Source organism: Typopeltis vanoorti, chromosome 3 (genome assembly GCF_054136105.1).
Source record: "Typopeltis vanoorti isolate ZY-2024b chromosome 3, IOZ_Tvanoo_1.0, whole genome shotgun sequence".
Classification (NCBI taxonomy): Eukaryota; Metazoa; Arthropoda; class Arachnida; order Uropygi; family Thelyphonidae; genus Typopeltis; species Typopeltis vanoorti.
Window position 1 is genome coordinate 18599557 of NC_143551.1, and position 26143 is coordinate 18625699.

The following is a 26143-nucleotide window of genomic DNA, read 5'->3' on the forward strand; positions in this document are numbered from 1 at the left end:
AGAGTTACATACGAGGGTGGTCTGAAAAGTTTTCAGCCTCGACCATAGATGGCAACACTAATGGCACTTTTTTTTTCTAAGTTGGTACATCTGTCATAAGCATCCATGTGAAATTGCAAGTCATTCTATCAAGTAGTTTGTTTTATACAGCTATCTGAAGCAAAAGTGTTGTCTGTATCCCTCGAAAATGGATAAAATTGAGTATCATGTGGTTATAAAATTCTTTGTAAAAGAAAGTTTAACACCAAAAGAAATTCATTCTAAGTTCATAAAAGTTTATAGGCACTCTGCTACTTTGTTTTCGACAATTGAGAAATGGGCTGCTGAGTTTAAACGTGGCCGTACCAGCCTTGAAGATGATCCACGTGAAGGACGTCCAAAAAGTGTAACAACACCAGAAATCATTGATCAAGTGCACGATATAGTATTGTATGACCGGCGAGTCAAAGTGCGTGAAATTGCTGAGACTATAGGCATTTCAAAAGAACGTGTTGCATATATTTTGCATGAAGAATTGCAAATGAAAAAGCTTTGGCAAGATGGGTACTGCGCTTGCTCATAGCAGATCAAAAACGAGCTCGCATGAAAATCTCTGAACAGTGCTTGGAGCATTTTAACAAGAATAAAACTGATTATGTGCATGGATTTATTAAATGTGACTTGGATTCACCATTACACAGCATAATCCAAACAGCAGCCAAAACAGTGGACAGAAGCTGGTTGTTCAGCACCAAAGACAAAGTCGGTTCCATCAGCAGGAAAGGTCATGGCATCAGTGTTTTGGGAGCATTTTGTTTATTATCTTGAAAAGGGTAAAACAATCACTGGAGAATATTATTCCGATCTTTTAACCAGATTACATGAAAAAATTCGTGAGAAATTACCCGGTTTGCAGAAGAAAAAATCATTTTTCATCAGGACAATGCACCTGCCCACAAAAATGTTTTGGCAATGGGAAAATTAGATCTGCACTATGAAATGTTGGAACATCCACCCTATTCCCCACATTTGGCTCCCTCTGACTTCTATCTCCTCCCAAAACTAAAACTCTTCCTCGCTGGTCAGCGTTTTTCTTCAATCAAGAGGAGATTGCAGCTCTAGAGGGGTATTTTGCAGATCTTACTGATAATCACTACAGGGACAGGACAATGGTGCTGGAGCATCACTGGAATAGATGTATTAGTCTTAAGGGAGATTATGTTGAAAAATAAAAATAATTTTGAAATTATAAATTTGTTTTTTTATCGTTAGGCCGAGAACTTTTCAGACCATCCTTGTAAGACACACGATGCTGAGGTCCAAAAGAAGTTAATTGATAAATTGAGGGAAATGTTATTATTAATATGACACCTCCAGGGAGTCCAAAGACTCATCGAGGGAGAATGTGCCAACAGTATCGACGACTAACTTCCAACTACTAACCGGGCTTAAACTTGCTTAACTTTTTGCAAGCCATTAGTAGCAGAGGCTCTACTGACCGACCAACATTTGGAGAAACATATATACTGAGGAATGAGGTTGTAAAGGCAGTTGAAACATCTGAAAAACTATAAAAGCTCTGGGAATGATGAGATCACTGGAGAATGTTGAAGCAGTAGTGAGATGATAATGTGCAAACTGTACCAGTTCTGTAAATGGCGTGGAAGGAAGGCAATACATCAAGAGAATGGACAAGATCAATCCTAATACCTGTAGATAGTTTTCAGTATTGAGACTGCATATTAATATAAAGAGTTTATTAAAAATAAACAAATTAATAAACAAACTAATACCTATTCAAAAAAAAAAGGAAAGAAAATGGACTGCAAAAATTACAGAATAATAGCTCTAATGAGTCATGTGGGAAAAGTTCTTATATCAGCAGAAAGAATGATGAAACCAATGGAAAAAAATCTGGAAGATGAGCAAGCAGGATTTAGAAGAGAGATGGAAATACTGTGCACTAAATATTAATGTTAAGATTAATTGTGGAGAAAGCTCTACATAAAAAATAAAAATAAAAATGTTTATTCCTGTTTTGTTAACTTAAAGAAAGCATTTGACAGTATAGATCAGAAAGTGGCAGGGACTGTACTGAAATCTTTATGGAGTGGACAAGAACGTGATAGTTCTCTAGCAGAACATCAACAACAATGCAAAGGCTGCTGTAAGAAACTGTGGAGAAAGAGGAAGATCATTCCAGACAATAAGAGGCACAAGACAAGAATACCCAATATTTCCAAGCATCTTTGTCATGCTTTTAGAAAGAACAATGGATGTCATAAAGGATAATATATGAGGAATTTCAATTCAAGGTATGAAAATAAACAATGTGATTTGCAGATGACAGTCATTACTGAAGAAGATGAAGAAGAACTAGAAAGAACAGTGCTGAAGTTAAGTGAAGAAGGAAAGAGATATGGGCTGGTGATGAACATTGATAAAACAAAAACAATGATATTCAGATAAAAGAAGTTAGGAACTTCACTACCTAGACAGCAACAAAGAAATAAAATCCCAGATAACAAAAGCTAAAGTAAACCTACAGACAATGAACAAGATAATGGAAAAGTAAATGAGTGAGCTTTCCCATAAAGCTGAGACTGCTGGAAACATGCATATTCACAAGTGCTCTTTATGGTTGTGAGTGATGGGTAATGGTCAAAGACTCTGCGAGATGAACATTAGATTTCGAAAGAACGTGTTATAGAAAGATTCTTTGAATTGGATGGGTGCAAAAAAGTAACAAATGAAGATAATCTAATGCAGAAAATAATTCTTAGGAAACTATGGTTTTTTGGACATATCTATAAAAATGGATAGCAGTAAAAAGATCAAAACATAGGAAACAGAAGAGAACAGCCAAGGCAAGAGTGAGTAGATGATGTGAAAGAGCACTGTGGAAAGAGTTTGCACTCATCCTAATTGTTTAAGTTTTCCTGAATTTGTGCTTCAGCATGCTCTGTGAACAAATGCTCTCTCTCTAGACACCAAAACCATTTAGATGCAGTCCATTAGAATTATCCTTTCCATCGAACACAAGTCACAGGTTCACAAACTTAACATAATTCCTTCTGCACAACCTGTATTGATTCGTTTGCTAACTATTGAAGGATGTCATCACTGGATGCAAACTCTGCATAGTTTTTGATGTGGCCATATCTTGGGTATCCATGACTGAATGCTTAAAACTGTTTTGAACAGTCTTGTTGGTTATTTCAGCCAGCTATTGGCCATAAACTCTACTGCTTGTAAACTATTAACTTTTATGCTAACTTTCCCACTAGCTGTCAAGAACCTGTAAAATTTTTCTTGATTTCCATTGTAATTCTATGTCTTCAACTTGCATACCAATTCTTAAAATATTCAGATGTCATCAAAGAATTTTTGTTAGCATTGTCCTGAATTGGTAAACTCTCCAATCTAATCGCTTTGCGGTTCCAGGTAAAGGACATTATTTGTCATGATCATTTATTTCAGAGTTTCTTTTATGAGAAGATTGATGCCATGAAATCAAATTATCTTTAGGTGATATTGGGTGACAAAGATGTGAAAGCATAGATGGACAAAAGTTCTATCCGACAGGTTTTGCAAGGGGATAAGGCACATCTCCTACTGGAATAGGTGGCAAGTTTTCTATATTAAGCCGCCCTTTCAATGTCAGACTTAGCCCTGTTAATAATAGGCTTACAAGTGTTGTGGGCTTCAGCATAGGCTGTGAATGAAGCTGGACTTTTTTCTAGACCATTTACGATAAACTTTTTTCTTTTATTGCACTTTTGGAAAAATATGGCTTGGATACAGAATGGAAAATGTGAACAGATCAAAGGAGGAAAGCTTATTCTGACATGGATACCCTCTGTAACAAAATCACAACAGCAAATACTCCAGTTCTCTTCCAGCTTAAACAATGTGGAAAAAAGGTGCCACTGGACACTGAAGTCACATAGAAACATGACTACTGTTAATGAATTTGGATTGCAGGAAATCAAGCCCCAAGGATAAGAAGTCAAAGATAAAGTCATTCTGAATAATTTTCAGAATTGGAGAATGGTAGAGACTGCAGATGAATGATATATAATGAGGCAAGGAAATCTTAAGCCACAGAAGATTAAAATGGGGAGATTTAAGATCAGACATCCTCTTGCAAGGAATATTAGATCATGCAAAAGCACTAGCACTGCCATTGCAATAGAAGAAATCATACAGGATGTAGTTTAAACAGTTAAGTTGGGCTACAGTTGTCACAGAAATCTGAGGTTCACTCAAAAACAGATATCAAGTTTGGATGTTTACCCACAATGGTGTGCATCGTTAAGGTTGATGTTTATACCGCAAATTTTAGTAAAGTGAATGTGAAAGAAATTTTTTATCCCAGATTTAATTTTAACTGCAGTGATTTTATATATTTATTTAGATTTACTGTCATGTTAATATTTCAAAGGTGGAGAGAAAAAGAGGAAGGTAGAGAGTATCTGCTCCCGTAGTATGCTATGAGAGGAGATACTCTTAGACATGATGCCCATAAAGAGAGCATTCAGTCTCTATGCCAAAAAGGCCTTGATAGTGTCTTTTGCATACCACTGCATAGTTTCTCTCTCCAGGTAAGACTTGGCATCACAGAAGGCAGTGACATGTGATAGCTGATAGGAAATCCCCTAAACGTGTCACCATCTGATTTAATGCCATACACTATCTGGCCAGTGCAGAACTACCCTTACCCTAACATGGGGAGGAATATGTTTGCCATGTCCTTGATGGAGGATGATCAAGAACACCACTATGATCAACACAAGATTGTAATAAGATTATGGGGGGGGGGGGGGGAGAACAGGAGCATGGGAGAAAAGAAATCAAAACCTGCTCTGGGAACCAAATGTGACAAACAGACACTTCAGGTCCCAATCAGGAAGGTAATGTTTCACCAGGTAATGAAGATCTCCCATTAAGAATGGGATAAAGATCAGCATTTAAGGCACAGGTTGCAAGTAACTTGAACCTAAGAATTTCTGAGCATGGTATAGTTTGTCAAATGAGTAGGATGAGTACAGTGTACCATCATCAGCAGAGCTGCAGACAGGTTTAGTGGTGACAGAGAGTGGGTCATTTATCTATAAGAGAAAAAGAGAATAAATGACAAAACAGAGCCTCCAGACACACTCCTGCAATGGAGACAAAGTTCAAAAAAGAGGGAGTCATCCACCATGACATGAACAACCAGAGAGAAAGCTTGATATCCATTTGCAGGAGGATGACAGGCAGACAAAGGATAGCAATTTACCAAGTGCACTTCAATGCTAGACTTGATCAAATGTTGTGGAAATGTCAAGAATAACAGCACATTTCTCCAAATCTTTCCATTGCAAGTGTCCAACGATATATACTAAGAGGCTAGCGATTGATCTAAATTGGAATGCCTCTGGGTAGTGGAGAAGTTCACTGTTAATGACTTTCTCTGTTATTTTGGAAAGGATTAAGGTGATTGCAATAGGAGAGCAATTTGATAGTAGACTTTCAATTTCCTTTTTTTGGAATAGGTTAGATATGTTTTCGCTTACATGCATTAGGATAGGTGCCAGATGAGTACCAAGATTGTACCGATGTTATAGAATGTTAGCTATGGAGTACAATGTTTGAATACAACTGGAGAGATGCAATGGGACTGGAAGATGTTAGCATCTATGTTGTTTAGTATTTTCCTGATATTTTTTTGCCAAAAAATAAAAAAAGGAAGATTTGGTGCTCAGTTTCTGGAATGGTAGGAGGCACTTTGACTTGTTCATCTGTGCAGGAATGGGATATGAAGAGTAATGCCAGGAAGTCAACTTTAAGTTCTGGAACAGTGGTGCCATCTGGATGAGAGAGAGAGAGAGAGATGAGCAGAAGTTGTGTATAATGGCCTTTGTCAAAGACCAGAGGCATGGTTACCATTTGGACAAAAGCCAAGTATTATACTATTAGTGAGATTTGGATTCCTTGAAATTTTGTATTTACTGCATGTTTCAACATAGGCCAAGTATGTGCTGGTGTTACTGATGTAAACCACCTGTAGTAAAATGAGTTTTTTCTTCAACTGCTTTAGTAGACTTTTTATTGAACCAAAGCTTGGAAAATGGTTGGGAATTTTGAGTACATTGAGAAATTCATGATGAAAATAATTTATTCCACTTCCATGCGTGCTAAGAATCTCAAAGATAAGTCGATTCATGTGATTGCATCAGCAGGGCGCAATTCTTGAAAATGACTGATTTTATAGGGGTAAAACTTCAACATCTGATGTAGGATTTTCCACACCGTTGTGTATGCGATATCCATTTGCCAGGATATTGCTCGTGCACTGCTGGTACCCTGCACATTCGTCATCTCCTTTTCCACAATAGCAGTTGCAACTTGTTCAACTTGCGTGATTGATTGGTTTGCGTCCCCTGCCTACCTACACTGCTAGAGTTCTAGTAGTTTCAAATTGCTGAATCAGTTTTCGTAAGTTTTTTATGCTATAATCGGTCCTTTTCGTAAATTTTTCATATGCCGAAAATCGCGAAGACAAGCACTGGCAGTATTGTTCCACTGATAATAGAGTTTGACTAACAAAGCACACTCACGTAAGGTAAGAGGCATCGAAAAGCAGTTCATTTACAAATGATAAGAAATCTCACAGACTTTTCTTTTATTGCATGATTGCTCACAAGGAACGTGATGATGCAAATTAATGCATTTTACTCGGTAAACAGCGCCAAAATTTCCCCTGTTGGCAACTTTTGGTACTTTTTTTTCGTTAAATCGAATCCACATGTTCCACTGTGTACGTCTACCGAATATTGGTGTGTTTCATCCAATACATTACTCACTAGAGGGCTCTGAACACTTGATGTTATTTTATAATCACCCGGTAGACTGCAAATCCTGCTCTAGAGACCAAACATGGAACTTTTGAGCCACTTTAAACCTCCAATAAACGTGAAGGTGGTCTCACACTGGTAATGAAATTAATCTCCTACTTAAAGACAATCACAAACATCCATACCCATGGTGGGATTTGAACCCACAACCTGCTGGTTGGAGAATGGGTATGCTAACCACTGAGCAAACCAAGCTAGCTCTAGATGCTAAATTATTTGGTAAATAATCTTTGCTGACTGCTCTCCATAACATTTAGAAGGAGTTTGAATAGTGACACGTAAGTAGCAATGCTAAAACACATTTTTGTTAAGGATTCTGATATTTGCTCTGAATGATAAAAACGAAAGCTATACAGGTCTATGTATTTGGATGAAAAAGTTGTCCAATAAAAGAATATGACAATTAGAACCTACTTATTGAGCTTTTCCCAGCAGGCTTCACACACACGTACTTCCTTCTCTATACCGAAACGAGGAATGGGTGAGTTTCTTGATGAACATCTGTTACAGAATACCTGTCCACAGTTCCTACAATGATGCTTAGAAACAAAATTTTGTTTATAAATAAAACTGGGAATCAAATATGCATTTTCAATTTTAATGTTCTAGATCATTATGTCCAAATAATAAATGTATGCATAGAAAGTAAGGTTTGATCAACCTAATCAAACATTACTTTTCATGCATTAAAAAATAAATTAAAAATTGCAGAAGAGAATTTGGTGGCAAGGAATAAACTGAATTCAGCTAAAATAAGGGTTACTATGATTAGATTTTTTTCTGTAAGATAAACAGCTATCTTTCTGAACTCTCACACTAATATGAAACACATCAATATGGAGTTACTCCATCCTTTGCTGCTATAACAGCTTTCAATCTTCTGGGAGGGTTTCTACTAGATTTTGGTATGCTGCTGCAGTAATCCCCTTTGATTTTTCCAGAAAAGCATTAGTGAGATCGGTCACTGATGTCAGAAAATTAAGCCCGAGTTATAATTGGCGAGTTCCAGTTCATTCCACAGGTGTTCGATGATGGTGAGATCAGGTCTCTGTGCAGGCTAGTTAAGTTCATCAACATCCATCTTATGAAACCATTCTTGTACAAAACTCACTTTGTGGACGGGGCATTGGTCTGTTGATACAAGAAAAGGTCTTTGCTTGAACAGCTGCCATAAAGTTGGACAAAGAATTGTCTAGAATGTCATTACAGGTTGCATCATTAAAATTTTCTAGTCAGGAACTAGGAGTCCCATCCAAAAACCATGCAAAATAGCCCCAGATCATGAAGCCGTCTCCATCAAACTTCACAGTTTGGCACCACAGATTTAGGCAGGCAGTGTTCTCTTGGCATCTGCCAGATCCAGCCTCATCCATAGGACATATTCATTACTTCATAGCTTTACACCACTCCACCTGATGCTTAGTGTTGCCCTTGCTGATGCTGGGCTTGTGTACAGCTGTGTGATTGTAGAACCCAATGCTCTTCATTCCACAAGAACAGTTGTTGTCATGTCAACATTGTTTACAGAGGTTTTTCAGAACTCGGTAGCAAGTGTTTCAACAGGACAGGTGATTTTTTTCTCAATACCCACTCCAGCATTCAGTAGTTCTGGCTCTGGGATTTTATGTGGCCTATCAGATTGTGATTGTGCTGTTGTTGTTGCTCTTAGGTGTTTTCGCTTCCCAATAACTCACTCACAGTTGATCAGTACTGTTGCAGCAGAGCAGAAATTTTCAAAACAAAGTTGTTGCAAAGGTCAAATTACATGTTACTTTTGAATTGCACTATCCTATGATAGTGCAATGTCAAAAGTAAAGCTTTTCAAGTATGACTTGTTTTATTGTTGATGTTTGTCTATGAAGAGTGCAAGACCATGTGCATCCTATTATACCTGTTAGCCATGGTTATGATTTATATATAGCCATAACCACTACTAGGAAGAGGTGTCCAGATATTTTTGATCTGATAGATGTAAATGGGATGTGATGCAGAGTAATGGTGGCACAGTTAACCAAACGGTTAGCATATCCACTCTCCAAAACGGGCTGCAGGTTCGAATCCTGAGCATGGATGTTTGACTGTCTTTGAGTAGCAGATTAATTTCATCACCATCAGGAGACCACTGTCCCACTTATGAGGGGGTGCTGAAAAGTTGTGATAATCACCACGAAGGAATTGAGGTAGTTATCAAAACTTTCAACTCCCTTGCCTCACATATTGGGGACTTGAAAAAGTTCTATGTTTGGTCACAGAGCAAGGTTTCTGGACCAGAAACCATGCTCTGTGACTAAAAAAAATAAATAAAAAATATTTAAAAAATTATAAAAATTAATAAAAACAGAAAAAAATCCTTAGCCCATCCACAGCACTAAGGTTCTATAGCATTTGGTTTCAATAATATGTATATTCTACAATATTTCCAGGGGAAATGCTCATCTGAAATAACATCAATAATTCCCCCACTTAGTACTAAGCTTGTTGGAACATGTACAGCTATGCTCAACATTCCTTCACAGTGCACCTTGAAACAAACAGAACAACTTTCTTTTCCTCTTCCTTCATCCCTGCAACTGCTTTATTGTGGAACAGTCTTCTGCCTGTTGTGCTTTCCAAGAATACAATATACAGTCCTTCAAATCAAATGTAAACAAGTTCCTCCTTTCCCAACCCATTACCCATATATGGTACTAATGTATGTACCATAGGTTGACCAACCAACCTCTCGTGTATGTGTTCAACATTTAAAAAAAAAAAAAAAATTAGTCTTTTGTGTGCGAGAGTCGGATTAAAAAAAATCTATAGGCAATCAATATATATATATATATATATATATATATATATATATGGCGATTAGTTTTTACTCGGTTGTTATACATTTCAAAAAACAGATTTAATGACTCCAAGACCGAGATAACATATAAAGATTTTAATGATAAATACTACTAGTTTCGGCATATAGCAGCCTTCTTCAGGTATTTATAAAGGAAAGGAATACTAATAAACATTGAATTATTTAAATAAACAAACTGGAAATTACAGGTACAAATTGCCTCACATAATCGATACATAAAAACGTTGTATTTTTCAAGTTGTTCCAACTGGCGTGCCATTGTTTGTTCATTGTTCACGTGCCAGCGTTCACGTGAACTTGCACGCACAATTGCAACAAACAATGGCACGCCAGTTGGAACAACTTGAAAAATACAACGTTTTTATGTATCGATTATGTGAGGCAATTTGTACCTGTAATTTCCAGTTTGTTTATTTAAATAATTCAATGTTTATTAGTATTCCTTTCCTTTATAAATACCTGAAGAAGGCTGCTATATGCCGAAACTAGTAGTATTTATCATTAAAATCTTTATATGTTATCTCGGTCTTGGAGTCATTAAATCTATTTTTTGAAATATATATATATATATATATATATATATATATATATATAGCTTTACGTGGATTTTAAGTCAGCAGTTAGAATTGGCATTCTGTTCTTCAGGATTCAATAAGTAAATGAATACCTTCTCTAACAAATTTGGTATGAAAATTAGCAAAAAAGAACCAAAACTATGAAAAATTAACAGGAAACTGAACACTTTTTTCAGGAACATTGAAATGTTAACAAATTCCACAAATTCAAAATCATCTTCAGCAGAATTCAATATTGATGCTATCAATATAAGAGGCATCAACAGAAAAGAAGTAGAACTGGCAGAATAATAAGAAGTATCTAATATGCATAACTGGAGTAAATGAAACAAACAAGACAATAGCAGGTGAAATTCTTCTCAACAACTATTCTTCTTCCCCATGTACTATCACCCATCCTAATATGCTCTCTCCCTCAATTTTTCTTAGCCATTTCTCAAGCATACTTCTGTAATTCTTACATTCAGTTTTATTTCCCTTCTTATAGATGGATAATATGAGAGCTCTACTGCAATCATCCAGAATTTGACCCTCTGATCAGGCCTTTAAATTATGAAGTGCCACCTACAAAACCATTATACCTCCATATTTGAGCATTTCTGGTCGAATTTCATCTACTCCAGCTGCCTTTCCACATTTCAGGTTTTTGATGGCTTTTTCTACTTCAAGTATTGATATGTACTCCTAACTGCATTCCTGTTGCAAGTTTTCTACAATTGTGTTGACACTACTTTTTTCATTTAGCGATCTTTCAAAGTAATTACTCCTGACATCTAGAATATCTTTATCTTCAGTTTTGATGACACATTTATCATCTGTGATCCTGTTACAATACTCTCCTACATTTCTAAGTGTTTTCAACAGCCTCCAGAATATTTTGCCATCTTCTGATATTTATTTCCTATATTCTTACTGAAGTCTTCCCATGACTTATTTAGCTAGTTTTACACAGTTCTTCACTTTCATACATTTTTCTCTGTATTCTCTAAGAGCACAAGCTGATTTACTCGCAAGGAACTTTCAACACACTTGCTTCTTTTCCCTCGACTGTCTCTAACTTTTTAAGTCCATCATGGAGTTCTGATTTTTCTATTCTTATAGCCAACCTCACCACATTCCTCTCTGGCTTAATCAATGTTTTCTTCAGGGTTTCCAGTGAATCTCCAAGGTATGGTTCTTGTTTCGAACTCTTACTTTTTCTTGAATGATGTTTGCGTATTTGAGTCTACAGTTCATTCCTAAAAGCTGCTCAACTTTGATTTGTTTATAAAACTTTCTTATACACTCTTATTTTAATTATGAAATTTAATTTTATCCTGCTGAAAACTAAACAATCACTGATCACTTCCTATTTCAAATCCTCTGTATACTCTTGTGTCCTGAACCAGTAGGAAAACATCACTATCAACAATATCACTGTCAATGAGACTTTTCTTATTTCTTGCATCTTCTCTCTATGAGAATTTGTGCACATTTTTATGTTGGAACAAGTTTATCTACGAGAGTTGGAACATGGTGTTAATAATAATTAATCCATGTTCCGAACAGAAATCCACAAGACCTTTACCATTATTAGCTTTGTGCTTTTCTCTAAATTTTCCCCAAACATTTATATATGTCTGGTAATCATTTCCTACTCTGCTATTTAGATCTCCAACTAGGACCAACTTTTCCTTTTTCATTGTGTCAGCTACCTTCTCTAATACTATAGCTACTACCTATTTTTGTTATTATCATTGCCTGAATATAACATTTTCTATTGTTGATTAGAAAGATTTTGCTTGCTTTTATCTTCTTTGTTTGTCACACCTATTATGTTAATCTGGTACTTATTCAATTCTTCTGCTAGTTCCGTTGATGCTTCATACATTGATAGTACCAATCTTGAACTCTGCTGATGTTGAGTTGGGATGGTTTCTGTGATTTGTTCCAGTAGCTGACTTGGCACTTTCATCCTGGTTCCTGAGAAAAATAACAGGAGTCTTGTTTAACTTGCCGTAGCCCCAGCCAGCATGAAATTCTGTCAGGTTGTACCATCATTTTACATTGTTGTTTAAGCCAATAAGAATACAATTTGGTCAGCTAAATCCCAAATTGCCAGCTCATCCTTGTTTGTTCAGTATCCAGATAGATACCTACCAAGGTGCACCACAAGACAATGAGGACTGGACATTAGGTCAGAAGCACCAGTCAGTTCTGCACATTCCTTTAAAGGCTATGTGAAGGTCTCCTCCTGATTAAGCACCTCCTATATGGATATTCCAGTCAGAAAATGTGCATACTAAACTACAAAGCAGTTAAACAATGACAAATCACAGAGCATACTTGGTTCTGTTCCATGATATCAGTTGCTAATGGGAAGAATATCAGCAGTGTATGCGATATATTTCAAAAATATATTTCCAAGATTTAAAATACTTAAATCATGCAATACTGGAATTATTCCCTGAAGTTTGAAGAATAAACAGGATAGGAATGAAAAGGATGCACAATCTTCTTAAGCAAGAAATTCTTAAGGAAAAGATGTGAAAGGAATATCTTGTGATTAAGGATGATGTTAGTTACAAAAATTATAAGGAACAGCCCAGAAGAATTACAATTATTGTATGAAGAGCTAAATGTAGGTATGCAAAGAAACTGGATCTGCAAGCTAAAGAAAACCCAAAAGAATTCTATCATTATGCTGCAACTAAAAGAAAGAGCGAATATGAAAGAATAACTAACGAATGCAGACAAATATGTGAATGACAGATGCACAACAGATTGTTCAACTAAAGGGTGCCCGTTTTGCTAACATGTATCAACCTTGTCTGTGTGAGAGAGAGACAATGAGTTGAATGCTATCTCTTTGGTGGATGAAGAAATTCAGGTGTATGAGAATGAGAAGGTACTAGAGCTGTTGCATACTTGAATAAGAATGTGACAATAGGAAGTATTGGAACATCAGCACAGATGCAAGAAAAGTGTTTGGCTGGGACAGGCCTTTGAGCAGACTGTATAATCTGGGTTCTCAGAAAAGGGAAAATTCTACAGGGATGAAAGAATGAATAATTACAATGCACAAGGGGGGGGGGGGGGCAAAGTACTGATTGGTAACTATTGAACTATCAGTATTTCTGGTGTGGTGGTGGTGAAGATTCTGGTAAAGTTGGTAAGAGTTCATATACTGAAATAGTTTGACAGTGAATGTATACTTTGCAATGACCAGCATGGATTTACTAAGAGAAGGTCATGTTTGAGCAACCTGCATACATTTTATAATAATGTTAAAGTTGACTTAGATAAGGAAAATGGATTTGCCATGTGCTTTGGACATGATGGATAAGACAGTATGGAGGGCTGTTCCAGAAGTTGGAGGATGTTGGATTGGATAATAAACTAAGTTCAGATGACTGGCTGACCAGTATTAAAAAGTGGTAAATGAGGAGTAAGAGTCTGCAAGATTTAATAGGACCAGTGATGTACACTAGGGGTGCCAGTCCTTTGTCCATTGTTATTCAATCTTCACATTAATGACAGAGGTAAGGATTTGATAGGTGGCACACAGCTGTTAGCCAATGATACAAAGAGAGAGGTGTATAATCAAGGCTGCATTCCATCACAAAGGCTGGAATTGTGGGCATGTGAAAATGGCTATCAGTTCAATGTTAATAAATGTAAAGTGATTATTATTGTATGGGCACCTTCATGAAAATTCATTACAGGAGACCCAAACCATCTGCACAATCTATCATACTTCTTGAATCCTTCTTCTTATTGTGCTATCTTCTATCGAAGGTCAGCGACCATTTTGGCGAACAAACTGCGCTCGTGTGTTAATCTGAGCAGTTGTGCACTGCTCTTTCCTGTCCACGTCTTGATGTTGTCGAACCATGATATTCTTTTTCTTCCTCTAGTTCCTTTGCCATCAATTCTTCCTACCAAAATAGTTTGTAGAAGTTGGTATTTGCTGTTTCTCATGATGTGTCCAAGATATGATGTTTTTCGTTTCTTGATTATTTGTACAAGATGTTTAGCTTTGCCAATGGATTTTAAGACATCTTCATTGGTAATTTTTTCTGTCCATGATATCTTTAGCATTCTTCTGTATAGCCACATCTCAAAGGCTTCGATTTTCTTGATGGTTGTTGCCTTCAATGTCCATGTTTCAACTCCATAGAGCAGAATAGACCACACGTAGCATTTCAGCATTCGGCATCTGACTTCCATGTTTAGGTCTTTATTGCAGAATAGTGTTCTCATTTTCATGAAGGACTACCGTGCAACTTCAATCCTTGTCTTTATATCTATTTCTGGATCCCACCGTTCATTAAGCCAGCAACCAAGATATTTATATCTTGACACTTGATCAATATTTTTCCCATTGAGTGTCAGTTTCATTGATGAGGCTGGATGTTTGCTGATGATCATGTATTTTGTCTTGTTGATGTTTATATTTATTCCCATTCTTTGGCTTTCTATGTATACTCTGTCAACGAGTTTTTGGAGATCCATAATGTTATCTGCAATTAGCACGGTGTCATCTGCATATCGTAGGTTGTTAACAATCTTTCCATTTATTGTGATTCCCTCTGGACATTCTTCCAATGCTTTTTTAAAGATTACCTCTGCATATATGTTGAACAGGAGTGGTGAGAGCACACATCCTTGTCTCACTCCTCTTTTGATGTTAATATCACTGGTGGTAATGTTGTCTAATTGAACGGTAGCTGACTGATTCCAATACAGATTTGTTATTAGTCTAATGTCTTGTTCGTCTAGCCTTATTTGTTGAAGGATTTCTATTAAGTTGGTGTGTCTGACTTTGTCGAATAGCTGACTGATTCCAATACAGATTTGTTATTAGTCTTATGTCTTGTTCGTCTAGCCTTATTTGTTGAAGGATTTCTATTAAGTTGGTGTGTCTGACTTTGTCGAATGCTTTTTCAAAATCTATGAAACACATAAAGACAGATTTCTGTTTTTCTATGCATTTTTGTATCAATATTTGGGTACAGAAAAGGGCCTCTCTAGTACCAAAACCATTCCGAAAGCCGAATTGTGTTTCACTTAGAGTTTCTTCACTTTTTCTATAAATGCGATTCTGAATTACTTTCAAAAATATTTTTAATGTTTGGCTCATTAGACTAATAAGCCTGAAGTCACCACAGGAATTCGCTTTGGGTTTCTTTGGGATAGTGATAAATGTAGATTTGAGCCAATCTGATGGAAATTCATCACACTTTCATATATTTTATTAAATAGTTTTTCAAGAAGTTTGATGTTATCTGGTTCGATTAATTTTAAAAATTCTGTTTGCACACCATCTGGTCCACTGGCTTTTCCTGTTTTACTTGTTTGTATAGCATTCTCTATTTCGCATTTCATCATTGCTGGTCCTTGAATGTTATCTTTTATATTTATAGGCTTCTGTCTAGTATCATTGAAAAGTTCTGTTACATATTTTATCCAAATCTGTGCTTTATTCTCTTCTTCTAGAACTATTTTTCCATTTTCGTCTCTTAGAGACACTATTTGCTTTTTCCTCAGTTTTCCGGAAATTTTGTTGATTTTCTTATACAGATTGAAATTATCATGTTGTTTCTGAAGCAGTTCAATTTCAGTACATAAATTTTTCATCCAATTTTCCTTGGCTTCTTTTATTTTTTTCTTGATGATGTTATGTGTTTCTGTATACCGGCTAGGTCTTTGTTTTTATAGATTCTTCTTGTATCAATAAGAGAAAGAATCTCATCTGTCATCCATTCCTGTTGTTTTATATTATTCACATAGCCTACTCTTCAATACTTGTTGTTACGATGGCATTCTTTAAGCTATTCCAAAGAGATTCCACACTTTTATTTTCTTCTATGTTAATCTGTTGTAATCGCAGGTTAAGCTGTGTCTTGGCACTTTTATTTATGTTCGGGTCTTTCAGTTTTTCTACATCAATTTTCTTTTTCTTCTTTTGTGATTTTTTAGCTGATTTTAATCTAAGACATATTTCTGCAACTATGGGATTGTGGTCTGATGAGATATCTGCTCCAGGATAAGTCTTTGCACTCTTTATACTACTGTGGAATCTTTTATTTATCAGTATATAATCAATTTGATTTCTGACAATATTATGTTGGTTATCTTGAGGCGATTTCCAAGTGTACAGTCTTCTGGGTGGAAGTTTAAACCAGGTATTTGCTATTGTTAGATCTTCTTCCTGACAGAATTGGACTAGGCGATCTCCTCTGTCATTTCTGGTGCCTAAGCTATGTTCGCCAACAATTTCTCCATCACCCCCTCTTCCCACTTTTGCATTGAAGTCACCCATCACTATGTTTATATCATGTTTCTTTGTTAGGTTTTTAATCTCTTTTAGGTGTTCATAAAACTCTTCAACATCTTCTTCACTTTTGTCAGCTGTGAGTGCATAAGCTTGGATGATATTTATGTTAACGGGGTTTCCCTTAAGTTGTAACAGCATTATCCTTTCAGAAAATGGAATCCAATTTATTACTGATTTATTGATTTCTTCATCTACTATTACAGCTACACCATGTCGATGTTTGTTCTCATCATTCCCAGAGTAATACATTGTCATATTATCTTGTTGACACTTTCCAGATCCTGGCCATCTTGTCTCGCAAATTCCCAAAATCCGGATGCCCAGCCTCTTCATTTCTCTTGTGGCATTTCTTAATTTGCCAGCTTCATACAGAGTTCTGACATTCCAAGTTGCAATTTTAAAAGTGGACACCATTTTGAGCCCGGAGATTCTTCGCACCCCTGTCCCATTTAAGGGACGCCGGGAACTTGGGGCCAATTGTAAGGGTTTGCTCGCCATGGTGGTTGTTCTGGAGATAAGGTAGAGCAGTAGTTTCTCCATTTGCTTTCTGCTCCGCAGTATTACAGACGTACACAATATAATCATATTGCCATCTGCAAATCTCTGATCACAAGCTTTTCCGTCATCATTTGGCTTCAACCTTGTGTCAGTACTGACAATGCTGCTTCCCAATGTCAGGGGCAGTGACCCCAGTAGGTACTTATTTAATGACGGCACTACTCGCCATGTCACCGAGTTGTCATTGGGCTTTGTGAGGTTTTAAGTGAGACAGAGTTACCACTTCTGCTCCCCCACGCCCTGATAGCTCAGTCGCTGTTGGTCCACGGCTGCTTATTCGCCAGATTGCTCTGCTTATATCGCAGCTAACCTCCATATCTGAAGGCTGTTCCCCGATCCGCCACCTGGGGACGCACCCGGTAGTAGTCAGCTCTGCCCCGGGCTATCATACTTCTTGAATCCATTAATGATAAAATGCTTACAACTGACACTGGCAACCCAATCCATTCATTCGCCATTCTTCAGGCAAAAAATCCAGTCCTCCCCACCCTTACCAACCATGCCTTTACTCACTTCTTTACTCAACCAAAGTCATGCACTTTTGTGTGTTGAGATATCATACCTTACTATACTGGTGTGGTTATGGGGTGGGGTGAAAATTTCTGATATGTGTAAATTACGATTCTACCTCAATTACTTCATGGTGATTATCACAACTTTTCAGCACACCCTTATATGCTAGAAGAAACTGATCAGGATAAGGATCTTAAAGTTTTAGTAGATAATAAACTGAAGTTCAAGGGCCATATAACAAAGACTACAAATACTCAAATGATAATTGCAATGCTGAAACAAACACTGACATTGAAGTCCTTTTGTCTTTTCACAAAAGTGTGATATGACCACATCTGGACCACTATATGTAGATCTGATGTACTCGTTTCTGAGGTAATGCACAGAGTGAAGAGATTGTAAAAAGAATGATATTAAGACTGTGGAACATTAGATTATAAGGAGAGAGAGAATTTAGCTACTTTACACACTAGCAAACAGGAGAAAGAGTGACTGAGAGTTAAAATTTCCCGAGTCATTTTAATTTTATGGACAGTGAATAAGAGGATATCCATGTAATTGAGAATGCAATACAGTCAAGAAAGTGATAAGAGCTAGACTTTTCTCTCATAAGGCAGTGAATGTTTGGAATGGATTGCTTTTGTAGGAGATAAGTGCAGTTAGTATGAATGAATTCAAGAATAGGTATAACAGCAGGTGTTTGAGTTTGACATGGGCCTTCCTCGACGTATCCATGACTTCCTGAATGTTTCTGGTAAGAATAATTATTATTATATTGGATATCTCCATGAAGTCAGAAGACTCACTGTGGGAGATGCATATAATTAATAATAATCATCATCATATTTTACTGTTCTATGGGCTCTCTATTGAGATGCAGTTTAAGTTTTCATGATTTGCTTATTTTCATAGCATTCATCTTTTTATTGCTAATTTTCATGAAAAATTTCTTACAACTGTTATTCAATTTAGTTAAAGAATCCTGAAATATGCAACAGACTTGTTTAGCTCAGAGGTCAGTAACCTATGACCTGCTAAAACTTTTCAGGTAATCTGCCAAACGTTTGTATTTGAAAACTAATAATCTAAATTTTTAAAAATAAAAAAATTAAATAGGTTAATTCCTTTTTGTGTTATTTATATTTAAATAACACAAAACTGTTTTATTTCTGTAGTTCTATAGTTTGATTTTACCCTTGCATCGTGAACTACGCTTATGATTTCACCCAATTTATTTAGTATCCTTAATGAAACATGCACATATACCAATAGTGACTGATAATGCACGTGACATTGCGTTACCAAGTCTGTTACACTGATAGCAAGTCAAATGGTTGCTGCTGATGGTAATTTTAAATTTAGATTGAATTTATAAGATATAATAATAATAATAAATAACATCTTCATTTAATTAATATTTATTTTTAGCCATGTCAGATCTATCAGATCAATATTGAGCATCATTATGAAATCAGGAGCAGTACCCAACAAAACTGGCTTTATTACATCCCTATGTATTGTAAAATGTGGAAAGCCTTTCACAGATGGTGATTTTCTGAAAAATAGTTTCACTGATTATGCTGAGGAACTTTTTAAAGATATCATCATCAAATTCCAGACATGTACCCTCAAGGGGTGTATAGGATATGATAGTACTACATGAAAAACTTACGTCATTATTAACTTCCTATCTACAATTTTCCTCCAAATCAATCTGTTACCTGTAAAGACTTTTTAAAGATTTTAAGAATCAAAATGATATAACTAAGATATTTAAAGAGATGCCTTTAGCAGCTTGTAGTGTTCAATGTGGAGTTGACAATATGTCAAAAAAAATATTGAACAAATGGTGTTTAAGGGTCAAAGCTGTATAACTGAGAGGAGACCTCCACATAGCCTTTATAGGAATGCGGAGAACCGACCAGGGCTTCTGACCTAATGTCCAATCCTCACCTTCTCATGGTGCACCCTGTTGGGTATCTACTTTGATACTGAACGAACGAGGATGGGCTGGCAATTTGGGATTTAGCCGACCAAATTGTATTCTTATTAGTTAAACCAAAATAAAAAATGATGGTACAATATGACAAAATTTCATGCCGGCTGGGGCGTCGCCCGGTTAAACAAGGCCCCCGTTGTTTTCGCCAGGGAGCCAGGGCGAACAGCGAAAAGTCAGCTACTGGAACAAATCTGAAAACAAACCCCAACTCAACATCACCAGAGTTAAAGATCGGTACTATCAACGTAAGAAGCCTGAATGGCAAAGAAATGGAGCTAGCTGAGGAATTAGATAAGTACCAGATCGACATAATAGGGGTGACTGAAACAAAAAAGACCAAAACTGTGAAATCTTTCTGAGCAATAAATACAAAATGTTATATTCAGGCAATGACAATCAAGGAAAAGAAGGAGTAGCCATAGTATTCAACACAAAATACGAGGCTAATCTTCTTGAATGGCAGTCAGTCTCAAGTAGAGTAATGTGGGCAAATATGAGAATGAGGAATTGGACAATGAGACTTATTTGTGCCTATGGTCCCACAGAAGGTTCTACTAAGGTAGAAGTGGAGGAATTTTTTGAGGCTTTAGAAAAAGCAACTGACACAATGAAAAAGGAAAAGTTGGTCCTTGTTGGGGATCTAAATAGAAGAGTAGGAAATGATTGTGAGACATACAAAAATATTTTGGGAAAATTTGGAGAAAAGAGCAAAGCTAATAATAATGGCAAATATCTGTTGGATTTCTGCTCAGGACATGGACTGGTTATTACTAACACCATGTTCCAACATAAAAATGTGCACAAATTCACATGGAGAGAAGAGGCTAGGAATAAGAAAAGTCTCATTGACTATGTTATTGTTGATAGTGATGTTTTCTCCCTGGTGCAGGACACCAGAGTGTACAGAGGATTTGAAATTGGAAGTGATCACTATTTAGTCTTGAGCAGGATAAAATTGAATTTCATATTGAAAAGAATAACATGTAAGAAAGTTTTAAAGCGAATAAAAGTTGAGCAGCTCTCAGATGTGAACTGTAGACTAAAATACAGAAATATTATTGAAAAGAAAATGAAAGAGTTTGAGAACAGGAATCAAACTTTGGAGATTCAGCGGCAAACTCTGAAGGAAACATTGATTGATTCTGCCAGAGAGGCATGTGGTGAAGTTGTGTGCAAGGATAAAAAAATCAGAACTCCCTGGTGGACACAGGAAGTTAAAGAGGCAGTGAAGGAAAAGAAGAAAGCATATCAAAAGTTCCTGGCAAATAAGTCAGCTTTTACTCTTACAGAATACAGAGACAAATGTAAGAAAGCTAAACAGTGTGTAAAACTAGCTAAACAAAAGTCATGGGAGGACTTTGGCAAGAATATAGAAAATAAATATCAAGAAGGTGGCAAAATATTCTGGAGGTTGTTGAAGAAGCTTAGGAATGGAGGAAAGAGTGCTGTAAAAGGAATTAGAGATGATAAAGGTGAAATGAAAACAGGAGAAAAAGATATCCTTGAAGTATGGAGTAATTACTTTGAAAAACTGCTAAATGAAACAAGCAGTGATGACAGCACAATGATAAAAAACACTGACCAGGCATGCAGTCAGGAATACATATCCATATTTGAAGTAGAAAAAGCCATCAAAGGCTTGAAATGTGGAAAGGCAGCAGGAGTAGATGATATTCGACCAGAAATGCTGAAGTATGGTGGTATAAGAGTCTTACAGTGGCTACACTGCATAGTTCAGAAAGCCTGGACAGAGGGACGAATTCCCGATGATTGGAGTAGAGCTCTCATAGTACCCATATATAAAAAGGGAAATAAAAATGAATGTGAGAATTACAGAGGTATTTCCCTACTGAGTGTTCCTGGAAAGATCTATGCAAGTATACTTGAGAAACGGTTGAGAAGAATTGTGTAAGAAAAGCTTGGTGAAGAACAAGCTGGATTCAGGCCAAATAGAGGCTGTCAGGATCAGATCTTCACTTTACGACAAATAGTTGAGAAAGCATGGGAATATAACAAAGATCTGTATTTAAGTTTTGTCGATTTGGAAAAGGCATATGACAAGGTGCCAAGAGAGAAGCTATTCAATACTCTGCAGTTATATGGTGTCAATGGGGCATTGTATCAAGCAATACTTAGTCTTTATTTGAGTTGTGAGTCAGCAGTTAGAATTGAAGGAAGTACAGGTGGATCGTTTAATGTTAAATCTGGTGTGAAACAAGGATGTACATTATCCCCTCTGTTATTCATTATCTATATGGATCACATTATGAAGGAATGTGGTATTAAACCTGATATCAAAATTGGAGATGTTAATGTCAGCTCTTTGCTTTATGCGGATGATGTTATACTTCTAAATAAATCCGCTACAAGTCTGCAAGATTCTCTTACTAAATTGAATAGCTGTTGTAATAGATATGGTATGAAGGTCAGCAATAAAAAGACAAAGACAATGAAAATAGGCAGAATCATTGAAAATGTCAACTGTGTTGTGAATGGAGAACCTGTGGAACAAGTAAAACATTTCAGCTACTTAGGCACAATTTTTACTGAAGATGGTAAACTAAATATAGAAATAGACAACAGAATCAGCAAAGCTGGTATCGTAGGAAGTCAATTGAATAAATTCATATGGAATAAGAAAGAAATTAGTCGGAACACTAAATTAGCTGTATACAAGACTGTGTTCAAACCAATTTTAACTTATGGATCTGAGAGCTGGGTCAGAAGTAAAACACTTGACCAAAGACTAGAGACCGCAGATATGAGAGTCCTGAGAAAGATTAGAGGCGTGAACAGATGGCATCAATGGCAATATCATATTAAAAATGAGGATATTAGGAAAGAACTTGACATTGTCAGCATCCAGGAATGCGTTAGCAGAGCTAATCTCAGATGGTATGGTCACTTAAATAGAATGGGAGAGGAAAGATTAGCAAAACAAGTGTTCTATGCGAGGTTGGCAGGAAAACGACCCAGAGGAAGACCAAGATATAGGTGGATTGATACGGTACAAAGTGCCTTAGACGATAGAAATATAAGATCTGATAATGTTGGAGTCTTGACAAGTAACAGACTGATTTGGAGGAAAATTGTAGATAGGAAGTTAGTAATGATGTAATTTTTTCATGTAGTACTGTCATATCCTGTACACCCCTTGAGGGTACATGGCAGGAATTTGATGATGATGATGATGAAAAATGGTCAATTTTCATGTGCTGTAGTATTGCTCTTGACAATTGAGCACATATTAATAATATTTGCTCGGTTCTCAATAGTAGCTTGTTATGGCCAAATTAAATCACAACAAATCAAAGAAGAATTATGCACAACACTAATTGGATGCTACTTAAGGATCTGATATTTTTCAAAGATAATGCATTTCACAGTGAAGGAAGAAAATTAGACAAAGAAACTGTAATGACTGACAGTGCCCCAGTCATGTGCAGCAAAAATATTGGATTTATAGAACTTTTCAAAAATGAAATTTGCTGACAATTTTATCATTCATTGTATAATTTGTGAAGAAATTCTGTGTGCTAAAGAATCAGCAAAACAATTCGTTATGCTGATTCTGTTGGAAGTTATTGTTTATTGTGATAAAAATAATAAATTTAATTGAAGCATGTTCAGCTCTCACAAGTAGATGATTCTAAATTATTGTTGGAAGATATGGACTTAGAATATGGCTATCTATTGTTACATTCAGAAGTTCAATGGTTAAGCAGAGACAAAATTTTATGTCAATTTGTAGCTTGTATCAATGAAATTAAAATATTTTTAAATAAATTAGGCAAAAATTTTGGGCAACTTAATTTTGCTTGGTTAAAACTTTGGCTATTAACTGATATAATGAATTAGTTCAATGATTTCAATCTTCGTCTACAGGATAAAAATCTTACTATTTTATATATGCATCAACAAGAATGGAAAAGCTTTGTGAACAAACTTTTTTTTTTAGTAAGGACATTAAGACATTGCATCGCAACTTAAATACTTTCCCATGGTAAAAAAAAACTCATGGAGGATGGTTAAGAGCCAGTTGAAAATTTAAACGTACAATTTTTAATGATTATGCTAAAAATATAAAAATGAAATATGAAAATCAATTTCAAAATTTGATTATGCATGTGCTATATTTAGTTTCATAATTAATCCAGAGGACTTTGATAAAACTAAAGTTGCACATACATTACATTACTTTGAATTTTTAGGAAATAATTAATTTAGAAACAGAACTGACTGAATTTAAAAGTTCAATCATATGGACTAATAAAGTTTAAGAAAATGCACAAAGAGCTAGAGAAAGATACAAAAATCAAAATATAACAGAATGTTGCACATCAATTCCTTCAACATTTATAGCAATGAAGAGAGAAAAAAATCACAGCATTTCTAACTATTCTAGAATAGTTAGAAATGCTGTGATTAGATAGACCACAGGATCAGATCAGATACATATGTGATGATCACATGTGTATCTGATCTGATCCTGTGACTTCCTCTCTTGAAAGGGTTGCAGCTGATTACTAGGGAGATAGTAATCAGCTGTAATCAATCACAAAGCCACAAAACAATGCCACAAAGTGGAATTGTCAAATGCTGTTCAGCAGATTACCAGTATAACACTGATTGAAACTTGTCTGCTAGTTTGCTGCATTGTCATCATACCACTTTTTACATCAGTGATAGATATTCTGAACATTTTAAATAACATCTAGGTTGTTCCCAAGTGCAACTTTTCTATTTAAGATCTTAACATTTTCTATTTAAGATTCATTACATTGAATACATTTTATTAAATCCTAGATGTTTGAGTATCGAATTACAAAATCTATCTACCATCTCTTTTCAGCTTACTTTGAAGGTCTTCAGGATAAGCTGGCACAAGTGAAAGATGCCAGAGCAGCTCTTGATGCTCTAAGAGAAGAACATAAAGAAAAACTGAGAAGGGAAGCTGAAGAGTCAGAAAGACTAAGGCAGATCCAGATGGCTCAAAAGTTAGAAATTATGAGAGCAAAGAAACAAGTCAGTAACAGCCTTTTTTAATATATACAGGGTGTTCGGGATAAATTTGACAGTTTCGTAAGGAAAAAGAAAATCTTCTTTGTATCTATTAAATTTAATGAATTGACAAAAAAACATTACAGGCAGAGTTAATTACAATACTATCAACAAGATTTACTCAAAATAACCACCATTAGCATCGATCACAGCTTCAATTCTGCTTCGGAACCTCGAACAAGCTGATGCTACAGTCTCCCTGGGAAGGGCCGCAAAAACTGTTTTAATTTTATCCATTAACTGGGCTTTTGTATTACTGGAAGTGCGATTGGTGTCTTTTTCAACTGCGCCCCATACAAAATAATCCATGGGGTTAAGGTCTGGGGAGTTTGGAGGCCAAACATTTGGACTGGTGAAGTCGTAGAAATTTTCAGACAACCATTTTTGACTTTTCCCAGAGGTGTGGCAAGGGGCCGAATCCTGCTGCCATACATACGGCCTACCATTGGCTACCCTTGTTATCCAGGGCTTGACTACAGTTAGCAACTCCACGAACAAAGCCCGAATTCCAATGCCAGGGTTCTTCAACACCTGTTCCTGCAGATTTGCGAGGAATTCTGCTGTACGAACGCAATCAGATCGTCTGCTAGGGATCTTTCTTCTTGCTACATCCTCGTAGTCACCATTGCAAGTCTCTAGTTCATGCCTGATTGTTTTTACTGTATTCAGGGAGCATTGGGCAGCAGTCGTAATATCCTTATTTTGATGGCGGGCACGAATCATCATGATACAAGTTATTCTCTTCCATGATTCAGGTGGGTTCCAGCTATCCATCCTTTCTGACATCTTGTATATGAATGAAGAAGGGTCCAAACTTTTAAATGAAGAGAAGTGTGTGTTAATACATGTAACTTACGGAAAAATATAATTAATTATAAATATGTCAAATTTATCCCGAACACCCTGTATATATATATATATATATATATATATATATATATGTTTGTTTTAACATGTTTAAGAATTTTAACACTTTCGGTTGAACTTTATTGCTGCTTTGGGGCAGGCGAACTCGCACACATCTAATTAATAACAATAGTTTTTAGTTAAATGTGTGTTTCCTGGTGCAACATATGGTTTTGCTTTAGTCTATATATACAGCATAGTTTCTGTATGAGGCGACATGTGATTTATTAATTAGTGTCGTTTTTATCCCAGTTGTCTCTAATTGCACTATTTGGTGAGAAATATATCACACAGACTGCTTATACCTTATTCACTGACATAATAAAAGTACCTGTTTTTCTTGCCTCTGCAATATAGTGGCTATTGGGGGGAGGGTATCTTGTTTATGTGGGAGCAAATTACTATCGTCTGCTCTAAACGTGTTTCAGTTATTTTCCATTTGCGAGGTACATGCAAAACGTTTTAATTTCTTTTTTCGCAAAG

The 26143-nt window shown here is 36.1% G+C and overlaps 1 protein-coding gene across 3 annotated transcripts in view; it reads right to left on the reverse strand.

Annotated features, from left to right (window-relative positions):
• Positions 1–26143, reverse strand: part of LOC150107965 (hepatocyte growth factor-regulated tyrosine kinase substrate-like) — a 261894-nt gene that overhangs the window by 140131 nt on the left and 95620 nt on the right. For all 3 annotated transcript variants that reach the window (XM_090390574.1, XM_090390576.1, XM_090390577.1), the window contains one exon: positions 7293–7417. In XM_090390574.1, the coding sequence (XP_090246700.1) occupies positions 7293–7417 (125 nt within the window). The remainder of the gene's footprint in view (positions 1–7292; positions 7418–26143) is intronic.